Source organism: Corvus cornix, chromosome Z (assembly GCF_000738735.6).
Source record: "Corvus cornix cornix isolate S_Up_H32 chromosome Z, ASM73873v5, whole genome shotgun sequence".
Lineage (NCBI taxonomy): Eukaryota > Metazoa > Chordata > Aves > Passeriformes > Corvidae > Corvus > Corvus cornix.
Genome location: NC_046357.1, coordinates 1,525,802 through 1,546,332, shown reverse-complemented (window position 1 = coordinate 1,546,332; position 20,531 = coordinate 1,525,802). Strand labels below are relative to the sequence as shown.

The 20,531-nt window shown below is 50.9% G+C and overlaps 1 protein-coding gene across 6 annotated transcripts in view; it reads left to right on the top strand.

Annotated features, from left to right (window-relative positions):
- CTIF (cap binding complex dependent translation initiation factor) overlaps nt 1-20,531 on the top strand; it is a 149,031-nt gene that overhangs the window by 112,134 nt on the left and 16,366 nt on the right. For all 6 annotated transcript variants that reach the window (XM_039566815.1, XM_039566811.1, XM_039566810.1 and 3 more), the window contains one exon: nt 15,728-15,883. In XM_039566815.1, coding sequence (XP_039422749.1) covers nt 15,728-15,883 — 156 coding nt within the window. The remainder of the gene's footprint in view (nt 1-15,727; nt 15,884-20,531) is intronic.

The window sequence follows — 20,531 nt, the reverse complement described above, 5'->3', positions numbered from 1 at the left end:
ATACCCTACAGCATATGCTAAAGCATTCCCTATGGTATATCCTGATGCATTCCCTAACACACATCCTGTTGCACACCCTAATGCCTACCCTGTTGCACACCCAAATGCGTACATTATGATTTACCTTACTGTATATCCCGTTGGATACCCTATGGCATACCCTAATGAATGCCCTATGGTATATCCTAATGCTTTCCCTATGGTAAATCCTAACATGTTCTCTATGGCATACCCTAATGAATACCCTATTGCACGCCCTGATGCCTACCCTGCTGCACACACAAATGCATATCCTATGGCTTGCCTTATTGCCTACCCAGTTGCACACCCACAGAGGATTTCTTCACCATCTGCAACCTCTTGATGCCCCAGAAATGGCCCTTCCTTGGTTTAGTGCTGTGCTTGGCTCTGGTTGTGGAAAACTCATAGAAACATAGAACATCCTGAGCTGGAAGGGACACACAAGGATCATGGACTCCAACCCCTGACCCTGCACAGGCACCCCAACAACCCTGAGAGTGCTGTCCAAATGCTCCTGGAGCTCTGGCAGCCTCGGGGCCGTGCCCATTCCCTGGGGAGCCTGGGCAGTGCCCAGCACCCTCTGGGGGAAGAACCTTTTCCTGATATCCAGCCTGACCCTCCCTGACACAGCTCCAGCCATTCCCTGGGTCCTGTCCCTGGTCACAGGGAGCAGAGATCACTGCCTGACCCTTCTCTGCACCTCACAAGGATGCTGTAACTGCAATGAGTCTCCCCTCAGTCAGTTTCCAGGCTGAACAGACCAAGTGGCCTCAGCCCCTCCTTGTATGGCTTCCCCTCCGACGCTTCCCCTCTAGTCCCTTGAGACTAATCGTGTGGGTTTTGGCAGAGGTTGCACTTGGGTCTCAGTGGCCTTGGTTGGGTTTGAGATGATTGGTGTGACCATTTATAGAGGGGGTCAACCAGGAAAGTGGCCACAAATCCATTGCTGTCATCCCAGGTGGGGGATGGCAGAGGAGAATTTAGGCTGAAGCATTTCTTGGGATGTAGACATTGTGGCATGAGGTACTGGAGAGTTGATTGATTCCCCTTAGTAAATGTAGGTGCGGTGTGAAGTGTTTGCCAAGCTGTGCATGAGGTTTTGAGATAAATGAGCTGAAGTTATTCCTGTCCTCTAGGCTTTTTAGTCTGAGCAAACAACCTCCCAGTGACAGCAGCCCTTTCAGCATCACAGTGCTCTAAGTTGTAATGATAGACACTGGGTGGATACTGTGGGAGCTGGGATGTGGAAGTTGGTTGGACTCAATGATCTTAGAAGTCTTTCCCAACCCTAATGGTTCTGTGATGTTCTGTGTTATTCTAAGTAATGCACTAATGGTTAATGCTGAAAGGCAAATTTTTTTCCCTTCTCAACATGATTATTGGTGAAGAACAGTTTGTGGTTTGGCAGAGGTGGAGGCAAGAGGATCCAAGTGTGGCTGGAGAGCATCTGACCTGTGCACCATGTCCAGCACTGACTGCAAAAACCCATCAGTCCTCTTTCCATGGCTGTTTTTAATGTAATTTAAGTACAGATGGCCCAATCTGTGGCACACAAAACAGAGTGGTACCACTTGTCTCTGAGAGGTTGCTTCACTGAGAGACTGGGGAAAAAAGGTCCCAGTGCCCCTGGAGCAGATCCTAAAGCCATACAGGTGTGGCCATACAGGTATGTGTCTCACGTGCCACAACAGTGAGCTCAGCTCCACGGAGCAGCACCACATCCATCTCTCAGATCTGTGGATGAGCCAACATTGCAGCCTTTAGTTTATCCTCCAGAAGAGTTGATGAGCTCTTCCCCCAGTGAGGTGGAGATTCAGTGGGGAAAGCCTCCTTGGCTCAAGCTGCTCTCCACGGCTCTTCTGTGCGGGTGAGGAACATCTTGATGGTGAACCTCAGAATGGATGCCAGCTCCCCAGGAGCCTAGCACAAGCACAGAAATAACAAGTGATGCTGCCCTTGTGTAGACACCTTCATTTAGGGGTTTGCAGAAATCTGTAGAGCTTGGAAACCTTTCTTCCCTTACATTTCTGATATTGATCAGAGCATCAAACATCAAACTGTCCTGCCTTTGTAAATTACTGTGGGACTCCCCCCAGCAAAAGCTTTGTGTAGCTTTGAAGAGATTTATTTTCTGTATGCCCAGGGAATTCAAAGGCAGCTCTAAATTCGTGCACACTCATATATCTATGTAGTGCTTGAAGGGGCACAGGGAGTGTAGCCCCGTGGGTGGTTCCGAGGAGCATCCCCAGCTGCTGTGTCCTCCTGCTCTCAGGCATGGAGAAAAATAGTGGAAAGGAGATACATTCCCTGTTTTTTGCCACAAGTTTTGACTTGTGTCTCTGGAGACATTCTCTAATTCTTTAGTGTATTGATTATTCTATTTTTATTATTTATTATCGTATCATTTTTATCACTTTATTCTTGTATTCAATTACTTCTTACTTTGCTCCTGTGATAATATATATGCTTATTGCATATATATATATGTTAATTATACATATATATAATAATTACATATATTTGCTTATGACATACATTAGCATTCTGTAACTTAAAATGTTAGTAATTTTTTTTTTTAATTCTTACCATGGTTCTGGGGGGTTTTTTTTTCCCCTTCTTTCACACAGTCATCCAGGGCCAAACACAGCCCGTGCAAGTGTCGGCAGCAGGCAGGAGAGGGAGCCCGGGGAGCGGGCTGGCAGCCTGCCTGCACCGGCAGGTGAAGGGCAGGGCTGGGCATCAATTCGAGCTGGCCCTGCCTTTACCCCGAGCCCAGCCAAGCTCCCTGCCCGCAGTAACAGCGCTGGGCTTGGCCACGGGAGGCTCCAGGAGCCGCTGGCACACGGGTCCCATGCGGGGCTGGGAGTTACTGGAGAGCCCTGGATTAAATGTCCGGCTGCGTGCTTTGAACTTGCCACTTCTCCCAAGCGGAACGGTGGCTGTTGGAAGCACCCGGCTGCTCTGCGGCCTTTCCACAGCAAGGCAGCGTGGTGGGGGCCAGGGAGCACCAGGCAGCACCTCTTTGGAGGGTGGTGGTGAGGTGAGGGAGGGGTTAGTGGAGCCCAAGATGTCAGGTTTTAACGGAGCGCAAAGAAAAAGGCATTTTTGCACTGATAGGAAGGAGGGGATGGGGACAGGAGTTGTGCCCCACAAGCACTAGGAGCTGTCTGGGCTGGGAGTAGTTGATCCAGACCCTAAATTAAATGAGCAGTAGGTTTGCACTGCACATCAGTCCTCAGTCCGAGGCCAGGGGTGGGTTTTGGGGATCACGTTGAGCTGCATCTGGAGGTGTGCACAGGGCTACTGACGTAGCAGTGGGCATCACAGGGGATGGCAAGGGGACTGTCCCCAGTGCTCTGCAGGTTACTGGGGTCTGGAGTCTGCCCAATGCAGCCACATTCATGGCTCTGCACAGGACAGGTGTTTAAATTAGACTAGCAGTGCATCCTACAGTTGAGAGTTTGATAGGAAGCAGGACTAATTTTCTAAAAAAAATCCCTTAGGGTTTAAAGATTGGTGCATTTGACTTTAATTCAATGTGCTGGTAAGGTTTTATACCTTATACCTCTACAATGCTCAGGTGTGTTGTGAAAAAACAGCCATCACCTTTACTCCATAAATTAGTGTGTGATTTCTCCTGGCTCCTTTTCACCTCGAAGGGGCCAAGATTTCAAGGCCACAGTGGGGACCAGCCTGTGCTCCAGCACATGATGGGACAAGAGGGATGGCACTTGGTGTCTCATTGTCTCTGCCAGGCAGTGGATGCCCTGGGCATCTCCCAGTGGTGGTGGGACCCAGCAGAGGCTCCTCGTGCTCATGCAGGTTGGTGGTGAAGAGTGTCAGGATCACTCGTGGCCAAGCTGCTGCTGCCTGCTAAAAGCACAGCCGAGTTCAGAGCGCGGGGTTCGCGCTGCGGTGGGACCCGTGCACACCCTGTACATGGGCTTAAGCACAGAGTAGAGGCTGTTCTGGGCTCTAGGTGGAGACTGCAGACTGCTGAGCCTGCCTGCATCCTGCCTGCAGCCCTGGGACAGAGCCAGGCAGCAGCCTCCTGCTGGGGTGGGCTCCTGGGTGCCCCCAGACATTGTTGGTGGGTGAGGATGCTGGGGGTCCTGGTAGAAACAGCAGAAATGGGAAAAAAAAAGAGCCTCAAAATCCATTTATCCATTGATGAGAGGTGAGGAAAGGCAGGGAGACATTTCAGTGCTAAGACCCCTCCAGATCGGGCTGAACTGGCATCAGCTCCTAATCTCTCGTTTGCTCCCGAAATGCTCAAGCCCACGGCATGTGGGAGTGTGTTCCTGTCAGCCGGGGGGCTCAGCTGGCCCGAGGCACCCTCCTCACAGACCATCTGCTCCTGCTTGCTCCAGCCCCAGTCCAGCTCAGGCTGCTGCAGCCACCCCCAAGGTGTGGATTTTGGGATGCTGCAGAGTTGGACGATCCCTGCTCCCCATACTCGCAGACAAGCTGCTGTGCCCAGCCCTGCTCTTAGCTGATTCCCTTCTCCTCACCTGGGCACAGGAGTTTTGGAGGCTCATCAGGACCCCGTGATGCATCACCCTGCCTGACACCCATCCCACAAACCCCACCCCACCCCACCCCCGGTGATTTTGTCAGGGAATGAAGCATCCTGCTGACACAGGAGCACCCTGGAGAAGCAAGTGCCAGGGACATCACCTCCTGTTCCAAGGCCGGGGCAGATGCATGTGCCAGCATGGGGTTTGGATAGAAGGATGTTGGAGAGGGAAGCACCTCTTTTTCTGCCCTGGGAAAGGGGGAAGATGAGATAACGTGCTTAAAGCACATGTGCTTTGCCCATCCCTGGCTTTACTTGGACATAGGCCTGTAGCATGCAGAGGATGCTCTTGTGCTCTCCAGCAGGAAATCTCTTTAAGATTTTCTAACTGGGCCACAAGTTTCTGAACCAGATTCAGTTCCCAGCCAAGTGAACCCGACTGCTGTGGTGGTTCCCAGAGGGATGGTCCCGTGGGACCTGCAGCTTGAGCACCCTCAGCATCCCCCGAGCACACTTAGGCTCAGGGTTTTTTCATTGGTGGGTATTCTGGTGTGTAGCTATGTCAGAATCTGGAACTGGAGAATCAGTGCTTTCACAAAGTCCACATCCCCTTTCCTTCCCCTGTGGGGATGGTTTTGCACAGCCCCATCTTTTCCTGCTGCACACATTTAAGCAAAATTACAGTGGGAAGTGGCTTTGGTGGGTACTGGGAGCAGAGGAGCCAGAGGACACTTGAGGGGTGAGGAATGAGGCTTGAGAATTATTTCAGGTCCCTGTCCTACAGCTTGCCAGGCCTGTTGCTGATGCAAAACACAGAATCTAAGTCTTGGGGACAGGAGCAAACAATGCTTGGCTGGAGGATGCTGCCCTACCTTGACACATCCTCTGGTCTCATCAGCAGTGCTGCCAACCATGGGGTGTGCCCCCTGTGCTCTCTTTCCTCACTGAGCATCCCAAAACAGTGCTTCCTTTTCCCCTCCCAGTGACAAATTCTTCCACTTTTCTTGCTTCTTTGTTTTTAAATTACTATTGCTCTAAATAATTTTTTTTTTTTATTAAAGAGGGGTTAAAAGAAGCATCTCTGGCAGTGCTGGGGATCCAAACCCAGTGATAAAGGCAGGCTGGACAGGGTTTGGAGCAACCTGGTCTAGTGGAATGTGTCCCTGCCCATGACAGGAAGGTTGGAATGAGATGATCTTTAAGACCCCTCCCAACCCAAACCATTCTGTGATTCTGTGCTAAGACTTCCAGTCCAGGAGCAGCAGGAACTGAAAATGAGGACAGCGAGTGCAGTGTCCATCACCTAAGGAGGCAGTGGCAGGCTGGAAAAACAAAACTCTTTCTGTTTCTGCTTTGTTCATAAGAGCAAGGTGTGTTTCCTTGCATCTCTTTGATATTCCAGCCCATGCCATCCAGGGTTCTTACAGGGTGATGCTCACAGTCTGCCAACTTCAGGCAAAATACGCCATGGCAATCATGGACATCCCTTCAGAGATACAAAGGACGGAGCAATTGAGGGCTTTTGCACGTTGATGTTGTTTTCTGCATCACCCTTCTGTAATCTAAGCTTTCCCAGGACGGATAGGCAGCTTTGGAGTCATTGTAGGGTGCTCCATACCTGCATGCTCAGGGGATAAGCAAAAAATATTAATGCATCTTTCACATCCCGTAAAAGAAAAAAACCACCAGCCAAATATAACATTTCTTATAGCAAAAGCTCCCTGGCTACATAGAATTTGTAAATGTTGGCCTCTGAGAAAGATTTTCTGAGCTCCTTTGTGTAAATAACATTTTTTTAGCAGACTGGCACTTCATCTCCAGGTCTCAATTTTCAAGTGGTGGCTTGTTCTCCCCCATCCCAGAGCTGCATTTCCAGCAAGGAGATCCAGCACTGGTACACGATGCCGATCAGGTGCCTGGTGGTGGGAGAGACGTGGTGAAAAGCAGACAGAGGAGATAAGAGGGGTGACAGCCCCTTTGCTCTCCAGCGTGTTTGCTCAGCAATGCTGAGTGCTGGGCCAGAGCCACCACCTCCCTGCAGACTAAACAGTTGCAGTGTTTTCTCTCCCATGACCGAAAGAATTTAGTAAAGGGTCCCGGTATGAAACTTTACACGAACTCTGGGTGCCACGAATATCTCTGGCTGGGAGTCTGTTAACTCCTCCGGTTCCTTGATCATCCGCGCGGTTCAGTCCCGGGGCAGATGAAAGGAAGACCCATCCCACGATGGATTGGCCAGCTGCCTACAGGAGCCCCTGTGCTCTCCCACCCACCGAGTTTTTGTGTGTCCATCTTTGCAGGTTTTTTTCTGCTTTCTTTTAAAGGAGACAGCCAAGAACTCTGGCCCATATGGAGCTCTGGAGTCCTCCAGTTCAGGAAAGACATGAACCTGTTAGAACGGGTCCAGGGGAGGATGTTCCCAGGGCTGGAGCCCCTCTGCTCTGCAGCCAGCTGCGGGGTGTTCAGCTGCACAAGAGAAGGCTCCAGGGAGAGCTCAGAGCCCCTGGCAGGGCCTAAAGGGGCTCCAGGAGAGCTGCAGAGGGACTGGGGCCAAGGCATGGAGGGACAGGACCCAGGGAATGGCTTCCCAGTGCCAGAGGGCAGGGCTGGATGGGATCTTGGGAAGGAATTGCTGTCTGGGAGGGTGGGCAGGCCCTGGCCCAGGGTGCCCAGAGCAGCTGTGGCTGCCCCTGGATCCCTGGCAGTGTCCAAGGCCAGGCTGGACAGGGCTCTGAGCAACGTGGGACAGCGGAAGGTGGCAGTGGGTTGGAACTAGATAACCTTTAAAAGTCCTTTCCAGCCCTGATTCTATAATATCTCATGCCCCTTGGACTTCTTTATAGCCACCTCTGTGCTATGGATGTCCATCCAAAGGTTGTCTGCTCTCCTGTGCTACCCAGCTCGGGGGCTTCCACTTCAGGGACAAGTTTTGGGGATGTGAGAAGCCCCTGAGGCCTCATTCATCCATCAGTCCTGGCTTGCAGAGAAGAAGAGGCCAAGCCTCAGTGTCTTGCCCAGCTCAGCAGATGGGTGGTCCCAGTCCCACTTCATGGTGAACACCAGCAAGAGGGCACTTCCTAGGAGGGTCTTAGCATCCCACAGGAGAACGTCCTGCTGCCAGCTACCAGGCACTTCGTGGACCAAACTGATGTGAGCCAGGAGTGCCTGTGCAGTAAAGCTCCTGATGTCAAACAGGATTAGCTGCCTGCCTTTCCCTGCCCGGTTTCATTCATTCACAAGCAAGCTGGCCTTTCAATGGACACAGCTTCATTTCCAGTGCCAGTGGAATTCCTCCAGCCCTGGTGCCTGGACAAAGGAGCACCTGCCTCCATGGTCAGTTTTCCTCCTCTTATATCCCTCTTTCCAAATTTGGCCTGTCCCCATAGATCCCTTTCTATGTCCACCTTATAAAGAGGACACATTGCATGTGCAGAATTTAAAATAAGAATGCATCCTGCTGGCAAAATCCAGCTGGTCCCTGCTGCATCCTCCTGGGCTGCAAGGCTGGGCATCTCCAGACATGGCATTTGAAAAGCAGGATCCATCTCTCAGCCGCAACTGGGGTCCCAGTCATCACCTCAGCCTGGTGTTGGGAGTGGGATGAGCATTTTCTCAGGCACAGAAGTGGTCTCTGAACAGATTTGGGGATGGTGCTGGGGTTCAGACCCTGCTGCATTGCGGAGAAGGGTTTGCAAACTGCCCGCCAAACCATCTACACTCATATGAAGCAGCCCAAAAATAGGTTTTTGTGATATTTCTTGAAATGATTATGCTTTTACACTGAGCTTGTGCTATGAGGAATACAGCCCATGGGATGGGAGATTTATATCAATATATTTTTCCATGGAGTGGGGGTATCAGCACTGCTGTGGGTGCTGGGATGAGCAGGGATTTGCTGTGCTTGATCCTCTCTCTTCCTACCATCTCCATGTAGCTAGGAGGGAATTGCTGGCCTAGGGGTGGGATGCTCTAGAGGGCATGGATTCTTTGTCTCTGTTTCAGGGGGAGGACTCCCAGTGTCTCCGAAATTCCAAAGGTAGCCCAAGGCTTCCTGTGCACGCTCATAAAGACAAAGAGCACATCACTGCTTCGAGATTCCCACTGTACTGGAAAGTGCAGGAATAAGATGAATATAGCCAGGATCTCCTGCACTGCTGCAGAAGATCAAGGCTGCCGAGGGGGAGCGGCCTCCTCTGGGCGTTACATGGGGGGTCTGCAGGGCTGGTCAAACGGGTGTCCTGGCTGCTCTGCTGGCAACCCAGCAAGGAAATCAATTCGTGTTTCTCTGTGGTCCCTTGTCTCCCCTCCAGCCCCTCTCCGTGCAACTGAGAGATTGGCTTGTGAGTCTCAGACACGTGAGTAGCTCCCCGTGTCTGTGTGTCCTGCAGATGGCGGGTCTGTCCCTTGCTCACTGCAACGTCTGGCTGATGGTGTTTTGCTGTGTCTGGGTTCGTGGGATAACAGGTCTTTAAGGTGATGATAAATTGCTGTTACCCAGCTGAGCTGACACCCTGGCACATGTTTGGGAACCCAGAAAGGTGTGAGATAGGAAGGACAGCAATAAAAATTAAGTGACGAAGAAGGCAACTCTCTCACCTGGGTGGTGCTGGAGGAGGCACTGGCAAACATCCAGGACAAAATGGTGATTGCTGTTGGTTGTGTGCAGTCCAGGCTACTGAATCCACCCTCCTGGTCTTCTCAGAGCTTCCACCCAGACAGTGCTCCAAGATCTCTAGCAGCTGAGAGGTTAGCAGCAAAACTTTTATCAGCACATCCATCATTATGCTCCCACCAGGGTGATTTAAACCTCTAAATCAATAATTAACTGCTCTCACCTCTGCAGCCCTTCAAGGACCTGACAGGCATTGCTGTCTGAAGCCATGAGACACCGACATTGGGTGGTTTATTGCTGCTGATCCCAGATTTGGAGCTAGATGGAGAGGTTGGGGTGAGACCAGGAGGCAGGAGGTTCAAGTGACCACTCGCCTGGTCACCTCAGGGTGTTTGTAGACATGGGAAGTATCCACAGCTACTGTTGGCTCTGGTCATCAGCTGCCTCGGTTACCCAAACCTGGGAATGTAAAATTGATTATGTTTCTTGTCCTGGGAGTTTGCTTAGCCCCTGCTTTAGAAAAACCAGGAGTTTTCTGACCTTACTTTCCCTTCATGCCCAAATCCTTCTGAGAGGAGTAAGCACTGTGTCTGCCTCATGGATGCAGAATCTTTGAGTTGTTCTTGCCGATGTGGAAGAATTCCATATCCCTGGAATTGTTCAAGGCAGGCTGGATGGGGCTTGGAGCACCCTGGGATAGTGGAAGGTGTCCCTGCCCATGGCAGGGGATAAAACGAGATGAGTTATAAGATCCCTTCCAACCCAGACATCCTGTGGTTCTGTGAGTTGGTCAGTGACATCTAAGGAAAGTTAGAAATCATCTGGCGGGGGGATGGTGCGTGGTAGGTGTCTGTGGGGTGGTAGTCACAGTCCTGGTAGCCTGGACCTTCACCATCTGGTGCATTTTGGAGCCCTCTGTGATTGAAACAGTTCACAGAACTGTGGCCATCATAAAGTCAGATCCACGCTGAAGGCCACTGGTAGGATTCCCTGCTTTTCCCAAAATGGCCAAAACATCCTGAGAAGATGTTCAAATGGTGCAGCTCCAGCATGGAGGAAGCGACATGATGAAAGCCTGTGGGAGTGAAATGCCTCATGGCTGGGTGAAGCCAGGACCTCTGCAAGGCTGGGCACAGGGTGTCATCTGTAATTTAAAAGCTTTAGCTGCTTTAAATGTCAATAGCTCCTTTGTTGCAGTCATAATAATTGCCGTGATTCGCATGTCTCGGTCACACGCCCCAGAGCACTTCGCAGAGGAAGATGAGCAAATCATTCCCGTTTGTTGCCGGATGGGAAATCAGGGTACAGAGGTGATGGCAGCCCACACAGGGCTGGAAATAAACCTCAGTCTCCTGTGCTGCTGTTCTCCAGGTTCTGCGTGGGAGCTGTAGGCTCAAAGCAGGTTTTCTGTCGTCACCTTACTCTGCTCTGTCTTGTCTCCATGCTGGCAGTAGGATGGGCAGGGACGGTGTGGTGGGATCTCCATGGGGTTCTGTCCTTGGGTGCAGGCAGAGAGGCCAGGAGTGGGTGGCTGGAGGAAGGGCAGAGCCCATGGAAGAGCTGATGGTCCCACTTCATGTCCCACCACCTCCAGCAGAGGTGTTTTTGTAGTGTTGTCCATGAAGTGAGACATTCCCAGTGGAGCTGTGGGTGGTACAGAGGAGCTCAGTGAGACCCCACAAATCCATGGGCAGAGGTGTTTGATCCCTCCCTGGTGCTGTTTGTCCAGCACCTCCTGAGCTGCTCCTGAATGCAAACCACTCATCTCACAGGTCTATACTCCTCAGGAAGCAAAGCTGCACACCAGAGTGTCCTGCAAGTCAGGACACAAATACACGTAGTATTTAAATTCTAAGCAGGGAATAATGCAGTGATGTTAATTGTGCAAAATGTGATTTATGGAGCCCTTTCTAGGAAGGTTTGTGCTTCTCCAGGACAGCAGTAAGGGACAGAGGCTGTCCAACCTCTGCCCACCAGCTCCCTCCTCCAACCCACTGCATTTGTCTCGGCCCTTTCCCAACAGCCATTTAGGGCTCCAGGGTTTCGCAGAACATTGCCAGTAAGATCAACTATTTAGCACAGCCTATCTCAGCTTTTTATATAGCTCTTAGCACGGATATCTAAGCATCATATATTTCTTTTTGTGCAGTATTTCTGACTCAGTATTTCCTGCCTCCTTGACAATGACTGAGTAAACAGCAGAGCTGCCAGAGGAAGAACCCTGTGTTCACAGAGCAACAAGCCCAAATGTGCCTCTTTTTTTTTTCCATCAGAAGGTGGCGATGCTTAAATTAACCCTCATTTTTATCCCTCACTAAACTTTTGCCCTCGAACTTGCTGCTGCCAGAGTCAGCCATGGGTCGGTGGGCCCAGATCTGGGGAAAAGTTATTTGGAACTTGTCTTTAAAAAAGGGTGACGAACTCCCAAGGGAAGAATTTTCAGCTGCAGCTGTCTGAGCTGGGGTGAGGGCTTAGATCTGATGGCAAAATGCTGCTTCTCATCCCACCTGACTCTGCTGCCCACCAAAAATGTTAGAGGGTGGATTTGCCTGCTCTCCCACAGAGTGGCCATTCCTCTTGGCTCTTCTAGCTTGCTCCTAGTCTCTGAAAGGTCTCATGTCCCCTGTCATGAGCCAGTGTTGCATGAACTGCATCTATACTGGGATGGGGAGTGGGCTTTCACTGGGCTGCAAGAGTGGACACCCCCAGGATAAAGGCATTTTGAATTTCCATTACTGGCAGGAGCTTCAGCCAAGCTTACAAAGGATCCCACAGAGGATGTCAGAGGTTTTACTGAGCCCTGGGCCATCTCTGTGATGTGTGAACACAGGCCACCCTGACCTACCCATCGCACACGGTGAGGCCCAACATGATGAACATGCTTAGCCTTCAGATTTATGCCCCAAACTTGTCCTGTATGAGAACTCTTTAGAGGTCCCCTTGGCATCCCCCTACTTGCCACATGGTTTCCCAATGAATTCTTCTCCCAAACCAGGCAGAGAAGGGAGGCCAACCCTGCTACCTGGTATAAATACATTTTATTTTAAACTATAGGCACTGAAGGAAGGTCATCCAGTAAACACACCCAGATTATCTACAGGCCAGAGCACCCCCAAATTAGTAATACAATTTGTGTTTAAAAATACAGCCAAACTGATGAAAGATAATTTGCTTACTGCTCTGACATCACCACCTAAGCATGGGGCAAGCCAATCCACAGGTTATTTTTATATAACTCCGTGAGGCATTTCCAGAGCAAATAAAGTTCAATGGGCAGGGCAGTGACCCGGCTGTCTGGTTCCAGAGCTTTTCAGCCCCCTCCAGGCTCGTCACTGGTGTGTGGAGGTCTGTGGGTCAGGGCACGGCTCCATCGGATGTGCCCCGGGCACACAGGACGTGGGGTTTGTTCTCTGCCGGCCGGCTCCTCACCTCTCCCACGTGCTGGCTCTGGCTCATCCGTTTGGGTTGCACAGCCTTTGGAGCTGCTCTCCGTGTTCTCAAAGGGTCGCAGGGCCTGCTGTGGGCATGGCTGGCCTGCAGCAGGTGAGTCACACGTGTAACTCCGTTAATCAAACAACCCAGCTGAGCCTCGGTGATGGCAGTGGTCTCCTCAAACACCCCAAGGCAGATGGGGCACCTCTGCATGGGTGGCACTCAGTGCACACCGTGGTACGGGTCAAACCTGCTTGCTGAAGGCCAAATTTAAGCACAGAGCTCCCTGGACCACCTTCCTGGTGCATGCTGAGACACTGGTGTAGCACCATCCTGAGGCAGATGGGTTTCTCAGGATGCTTCAGGATACCTCTGGCACTGCAAGTCCAGCTGCCATGGAGGTTCCTGCCAATCCCAGCTCTGGCCTGTAGGCAGGCGTGGTCCAGAAAATTTCCTCCCACTGGCGAGATGCTCTTCCTACTTTGTCAGAGGAATCAGTGTCACTCCCCTCCTTTTGCAGAACATGTGCAAATCACCTCCTTTTGCAAAGTTTGGCCCAAGCTGAGTCTGCAAATGGAACAAAATTGTTCCCTCTGTGGCATCGCATTCTGGGTGGAAATGTTCTCGGGGCCTTCTGCATCCATCCTATATTCCATCCCCCTCTCCCATCCTTCGTGGGGGTCCCTCAAAGTCTGCACAAGCTTTCCTGTGACTGGAGGAGGGGGAACCTCAGACCGTTTTCTTTTACAAGGATCTTCTTACAGCTGCAAAGGTGGGGCAGTGTTCATTGATGTCTCTGCATCACCCACCAGGTGCCACAGGATGAAAAAAGGAGGGTGATGTGTGGTGGAATCCTTTCCTGCCTGGCTCCCATCCCAGGCCTCATGAGTTTGGTTTGGTTTGCTGGTTGGTTTATGGAATTTTGGGGGGTTGGTTGGTTTGATGGGGTTTTTTTTACAAAAGATAACCATTTTTAAAGGAAGATGTTGAAGTGTCGGTTTTCTCTCTTGCAAGGGTGCAGAGCAGGGCATGTTTGAAGCAGGAACAAGAAGGAGCAGAGTTTCCTGCAGTGGTTTTTATTCTTGCCCAGTAGTCTGGGACTGCAGAGCCCGTGCAGTTATCCCAAGCTGCTAGGAATTTCACAGCATGCCCCAGAGATCCCAAAATACAGCACAGCTCCCCAGGTATATCAGTGTGGAGCTTCCAGGTCCAGGCAGGACAGAAGGTGCTGAAGGGCATCCAGGCTGGGAGGGTCAGAATGGGTTGGGGGCTGGAGCTGGCTGGGCTGCTGCATGAGACAGTGCCAGGAGATGCAGAGGAATCCAGAAAAGCTCCAGGGTTCCAAGGGAGCTTTTTGTGCTCTGCATAGGTGGATGGGGCAGATGAGGGGCATGTGATGCTCTTGCCTGTTTTTTTAATTTCTCAGTAATCAGGATATCATGTCTCTTTGACTTTTTATTTTTGCATTAAAAATCAATTGAAAACTCCAGGACAAGTAATTGAGTAACCCTGGGGTGATAACCTGAGCTGGCAAATAACTCTTCCATTACTGCCCAGGGACTGGCTGGTTAATGAAAGGATGAACTCTGCAAACTCCCCCGGAGAGTCTGGGGAGACCCAGCAGGATTTGGCTGCAGGTTGACTTCGAAGTTGCAGACACAGTTGGGCAACTGACTTATGGAAATGGGTGTAGAGAGGAATTAGTCATCGCTGTTTGGTTAATAAGTGCCTCAGCTATTTTACAAGTCTTTTTTCCTGCATATGCAAATTCATATTTTATTTTTCCTTTTGTAGTGAAACATATAAATAGCTCCTGCCTTGGATCTTCTGTGCATGCAGTTGTGTCTTGAAAATAATCATCATGCTTTTGCCTGGCTTTCTTTAGCAGCTGCTTCACTTTCCTTTGTTCTAAAAGGAAGACCTCCTGTGTGTTGTCCAGGGCAAGAGAGCAAACTTTGGTGTGGTGGCTTTTTTATCTCCCCAGCTTTGCAGAGAGCAGCTGCAGGTCAGAGCATTTGCAGCAGCAAAGCCCTTTGTCTCAGGCAGTAGGAATAAACTGAGATGAAAAAGATAGAAGGTAATTTATTTAGTTGCTGGATTTCAAAGGTTGTGCAACCTGCACTGGGAGCAGGCAGTGTGGAGAACGAACTTGTCCTCTTCTTCTTCAGTGTTCCCCTGCTTAGTGTCTACTAAATTTTAGTACCAAGGAAAGGTCTCTATGGAGACAGACAAGCAAAGTCGCGTGGGATGTCATGCAAGAACCTCTGCAGCATCTCTTAGGCCCAGGGAAACCTTCTTGACTCTGAGCACGATGCACTCCCTTGTGCCATCCTCTAGAAGGCTTTTTATTTGCTTTTCTGTGTTGCCTTGTGCTCTTTGCCACACGCTTCCATCACATACATCCCTCTTCATACCCTGCTTTTGGACAAACCCCTTCTTTCACCCGAGCTGGAGGTATGATGGAGAGGCAGCTATCTCCCTGTGTGCTTCCTCCTGATGCTGATCCATAAATCACGTCACTGGGATAATCCTTAGTCATAGCAACCATCAGCTCAGGCGCAGGGTGACCTTTTAATGCCAAGCCCAGGCTGCCCTGATCTTCTGGTCAGGCAGGGAGCCAGTCTCTGCCATTATTTTGTGAGACGCCAGAGAGCAGCCAGACCATTAGGATGCTCCTGGCCAGACACTGGGTCTGCTGAAGATACTGGAATAAATGGGCTGGGCAGGTCAACCTGGACCACCAAGCCCAGCACGGCCACCAGCATTTCCTCTGCATTTTATTTAACCTCTCTGTTGCTGCCTTGATTCGGTCCTGGTGGTGCATACAGAAAAGAGTCCCCGTGTCTGTCGGGGGGGACAGTGGGGCGCAGGGGACGTCATCTCTAGTGCAAGCTGTGGCAGTTATTGCAGGAGTTGGTGCTATTTCTACAGTACCTGCTTTCTGGTGGCTTTGCTGTGTTGAAATTGCAGCCACTCCGCACGCATTGAGTAATCTCCCCACTGTTACTAAAGAGTCAGTCTGTCTGTCTGTCTTCCCCCCACCCCGAGTTTCAATTTCCTCCTAATTCCCTCTCTAGACAGCCGTTGCCTCTCCCGTGGTGGTGCGGTGTTGCTGATGCAGCCTCTTGTCTCTGTGCCTCTTGCAGAAGGATTTCTCCATGCGGGAGGAGCTGCAGCAGCGGGACGTGGAGCGCTGGCTGGGGTTCATCACCTTCCTCTGCGAGGTCTTCGGCACCATGAGGAGCAGCACTGGGGAGCCCTTCCGAGTCCTCGTCTGCCCCATCTATACCTGCCTCAGGGAGGTAAATGCCTTCCCACTTCGTCCTTCCCCACCAGTGGGACAAGCTGTTGTGTTGCTGTGTGGAGATGCCCGTGGTCCATGGACAACACTGGAGAGGCTGTAGCTGCCCCTGGATCCTTGGAAGTGTCCAGGGCCAGCCTGGACGGGGCTTGGAGCAATCTGGGATAGTGGAAGGTGTCCCTGCCTATGGCAGGAAGTCAGAACTAGATGGAGGATCTTTAAGGCCTTCCCAGCCCAAACCATTCTAGGATTCCATCTTTGCTTTGTAATTCCTAGAGGTTTGCTCTGCTTACACTTCTCACTTCAAAAGTACCCATATCTGCAGGGATGCTTGGCTCTTCCTGCACGTTGTCTTTCTGCTCGTTAAAGCACAATATTTAAAGCTCGCACTCCCTTTGTCCAGGGGTTAGAAAGGACCAACAGTTGGAATGGCAAACCCAGCACTGGAGTTTGCAAATCCCAGTGTTGTGAAAATCCCCACCTAAGCAACTTAAACAGTTTCTTAAAACAGGTGAAGATACCTGAATAGATGAGACAGACTGAGAGGAGGAAGGAAGGAGAGAAATGAGGTCCCTAATGTCCTTAGACCCCACCCAGTGCAACAGAAACCCAGCCCTGTCATCAGGATTGGAGATTTTTCAGAACTTGAGCTCCCCGTGGCTCGGGGTGGTGGCGGAAACCTCAGTGAGTACCTACAGAAAAGACAGCTCAAGTGTTAATGTTCCATAGAGGAGGAGAGGGCTTCCCTTCATCCTGTTTTAAAAATGGTTTTGTCTCCTGCTGGTGCCTTTAGAAGACTTTCTGAGAAAAACCCGCCTCGTTTCCCAGAGTTGGAGCTGTGAATCTCAAATTTTCAGTGGTGCTTCTGTCAGGCCATAAATAACTCGCTGTAAAATAAGTTCTCCGCTAGACCTCGGGCAAGGGAAGGAAAAAGAAAGTGCTGGTGATGACTTTTTTTACATGCATGGGAAGTTTCCTCTGAATGCAAACACACCATAAACATTTTGTCTGGGTGGTAGTACTGTGGGCAGGGTTCACAGATGGTGACTGGAATGGTGAGGAGTGCGGGCCTCATGATGAGACACACATATCCAGAGGAGGAGATGGGAGAGGGATGCTAAGAATAGCCCAACTTCCCCAAAATCTCTGCCCACTGAGGTATGTGTCACCTTCTGGGGAAGATCTTGACGTCTAGCAAAGCCCCCGTGCCCATCCACTTCCCATCGTAATCGTGACACAACACAGCCCTCATTCTGCCAGAGTTTTTCCCTGCCCACTCCCATCTGCCCTAGCCATGCTGTCACTGTCCCTCTTGTCACCTTTCTGCTCTGTAGGGACATGGTGGTGATCTAAAGGTGTGCAGAAGGAGGTGAATTTAATGTATCAGGGATATTTTTTGCTACAGGGCAGCTCCATAAAAAGATTTACTAATTATATCAAGATGTCATGCGTAAATTTGCTCTTAAAAATACATTTCTGTTCCTTAGCAGGACAGGTCTGTCCCTGTGGTGTTGTTTGTCACAGATGACTTTACTAGGTGATCTTTAATAGCGAGGTGATCTTTAGGTCTCTTCCAACTCAAGCCAGTCTGTGACTCTAGGAAGACTCTTAGCTTAGCTGACATGGGTGAGCCTGACTCTTCTGGCTCCCCTGTCCCGAAATGGTTGGTCTGTGACTGCTCTCTCTCTGCAGTGCTCTGACCTTGGTTCATGCCATCCGTCTTCCATGGCTTTGGAATGGGTTTTCATCCTGACAGCTTTTTTTGCCATTGCCAGCTAATCCTGCTGCACAGGGCTAGCCCAGGGGAAAGGACCACCTATTTATTTATCAGCAGTGACAAGCTCTGAGATGATTGCCAGGGCCAAAGACAGGCTATAGACACAGCCAAGGAGGTGGTGGGGTGCTCTTCCAGCTGCACCCAGGAGAGGACAGGGACATCTGCACAGGCTGGCCCTGCTGGGTGCTCTGTGAGAATGTGGAAAGTCCCTGACTGTGCAGAGTGCTCAGCCCTTGGTGATCCCCATGAACCACATGGGTTGTGTCCCAGCAGAGCAGGGGGTGTAACCACAGCCTGTAAAGCTTGGGACTCCCATGTGCCTCAGGACAGATTCACAAGGTGTAGTAGCACTCACAATGGGTTTTTTTCCCTTCTGCTGATCAGAGCATATGTCCCCATGTACATGGCTCAGCCCCTCATCCCTAACTCCCTCCATGTTGGGTATTCCCCAGCAATCTTCCTCTGTGCTGCCCACAGTCCTGCATAAGTCCCTCTGCCTCCATCCACCCATCCTTTTACCATAAATCATTAGCAGAGGCAAGATAACATCTTTCCCTCTGCCTGTCCTTTCAGCTCCTCTTGCTTTTTAGTTTCTCTTTTTTTTTTTTTCCTTTTTCTCTTTTCCTTTATAGCTGTGGCAGACTCAGCTAAAGGTCAGCGAGGCAGTGAGCAAGAGGAAAGGGAAAATTCCCTGATGACTGAGGCAAGAATGTCTCTTCCCTTCCCCGTGCAAAGCTTCCTCTCTCCAGCTCCTTTCCCCCCAAATAAAAGCTTATTCACACCATCATTAGCTGGGTGGGAGGGAGAGAGGGTGGCTGTGAGGACATCGGTTCTGGGTGGGGAGGAGCTAGGGACATGGCTGGGGCATTGGGTGACAATGTGTTGTTTATTGATCGGTGTGGATGGGTTGGTTTTGTGGGCTGGGAAAGAAAAAAAAAAACAAACAAATACAAGTTCATTTAAGGTGAGGCTGGAGTGATAAATGCTGGGGTTTGCGCTGATCGACCCGGCGCCCATCGCTGTCCTCGGGGAAGCAGCCAGGCCTCCGTGTCTCAGCAGTGGGTGGTAAACCATGGCAAAGGAAATTTGGGTCAGGGCTGCCACCTCGCCCAGGCAGAGTTTTGGGAACCAAAGGAGTGTCTGTGCCCCTTGGCACAAGCAGAGTCCAGACCAAGTCCCCCTCCCGTGTGGGCTCTGCTGCACCCTCATCCATCACTTGAGCTTGAAACCAGGGGAGAAGGAAGGGACTTGCCATCACAGCCCACACTGTGACAGCATCTCCCAGGAGCAGAATTTCCTACCAAATGAAAAGGTTTAATTTCCATGACTATTCCGAGGGGTTTAGGGTGGGGTTTGTGCAGGCTGAGAGTGTGTCCTCACAGTGAGGTCTGGTAAGGTCAGCGTTAGGATTTTAGGCAAAGAGATGGTTTGCCAAGGGAAGTAAAAGGTGGATACAGCTCTCATTAAAATGGTGTAATGGAGCACAGTGCCTTTGGATGGTGGTTTGGACCCAAACATGTTTTTGTGCTAGGAACAGTGCATATTTTAAGTTGGAGAAAGGCAATGGATGCCCAAGGTTGGCCCAAAGACCTGGAGACAACTGGGGAAAGGAGGAGAGCCCTTTGCAGATGAGAACGATTGCAGCCATCAGATCTGGGAAGCCTGGGAAAAGAATAACAAAGCAGAGATGTTAAATAGAAATAAAAGCGCTTTCCTCCCATTCTTCCCTCAGAACTTCGGGGAATCGAGGGCGAGCTGGAAGAAGGCATTGTTCCTGGGATAAAGGCTTTCCCCAGGGATGGTTATGCTGCAGCCAGGGCACTGTGGGTTTGACCCTTGCCTGCTCCCAGACCTTGCTGGTCTCACTTGGGACCAGTGGTGGCATCTTGCAGGACCCCATTGTTCCATTAGGCTTTTATCTGGTGAAAACACTTTCAGCAGTATTAGGAAGTTGTCCCGTCTGCTGTGCATGATGGTCTTAAGCAAGAGGGATGTCCCACTCTCTGCTTCCAGCCCTATAAGCCCTCTTGACTCCGGCCTCGCTTCGTTTCACAAAACCTCTCTAAATCTGTCCCTGAACATCTCCTTCTGCCCTTTCAGGATGGTGAGATGTGAACATGCTGACATCCGTCCTGCTCCAAAACCTCTGCCCCATGCCCAAACACCAAGGACCATGCTGAGGCATGCTCCAACAGTGCTTCGTATTGCATGTCCCCCAAAACCAGGAGAATAACCAAGGGACTTTGGTTCTTGCAGCCTGGCCATATTTCTTCTTTTCTGTGGCTTTCGGCAGAGTCAGCAAAATGGAGAAATTGGGTGGTTAAGGCGAGGGAGCAGCAAATGTCAGTTGAACCATCAGAGCCCTGTGTGCAGTGCAAGAAGTGCCCCGTGGGTACTGAAGATGTAGAGATAATAAATAATATTATTTGCCATCTATTGTTCACTGATTGTCACCACTTTTGCCTTCCCTAAGGATGGCTGGAGCTGGCTGTCCCTCATCCAGCTCTGTGCTCCCATGTCTGTGTGTGAGTCAGCAGGGTGGCCATGGGCCACCACAGCTCAGTGCCCTCCCTGCTTCATCCCCTGGTGCTGCTGGGGAGGGGGAGCATTAGGACTAGATCCCGAGGGGCTCAGCCCAGTTCTAGGTGACATCTGAGCTCTGCAGGGTAGGAGGGATCACAGCCAGTGTGGCTGTTGATGAGTGCTGTTGGGAGGTTTGCCTCCTCTGGTGTCTGTCTCATCCTCAGCAGATGTTGTTGGGACACCAAGGAGGTGGCCCTGGGGCTGGGAGCTGCCACCTCTCTGCCAGCCCTCTGCCAGGAGCAGCCAATTCCAGCCCAGGTGGCTGGTGCCAAGTGCTGTTTGGATGTGT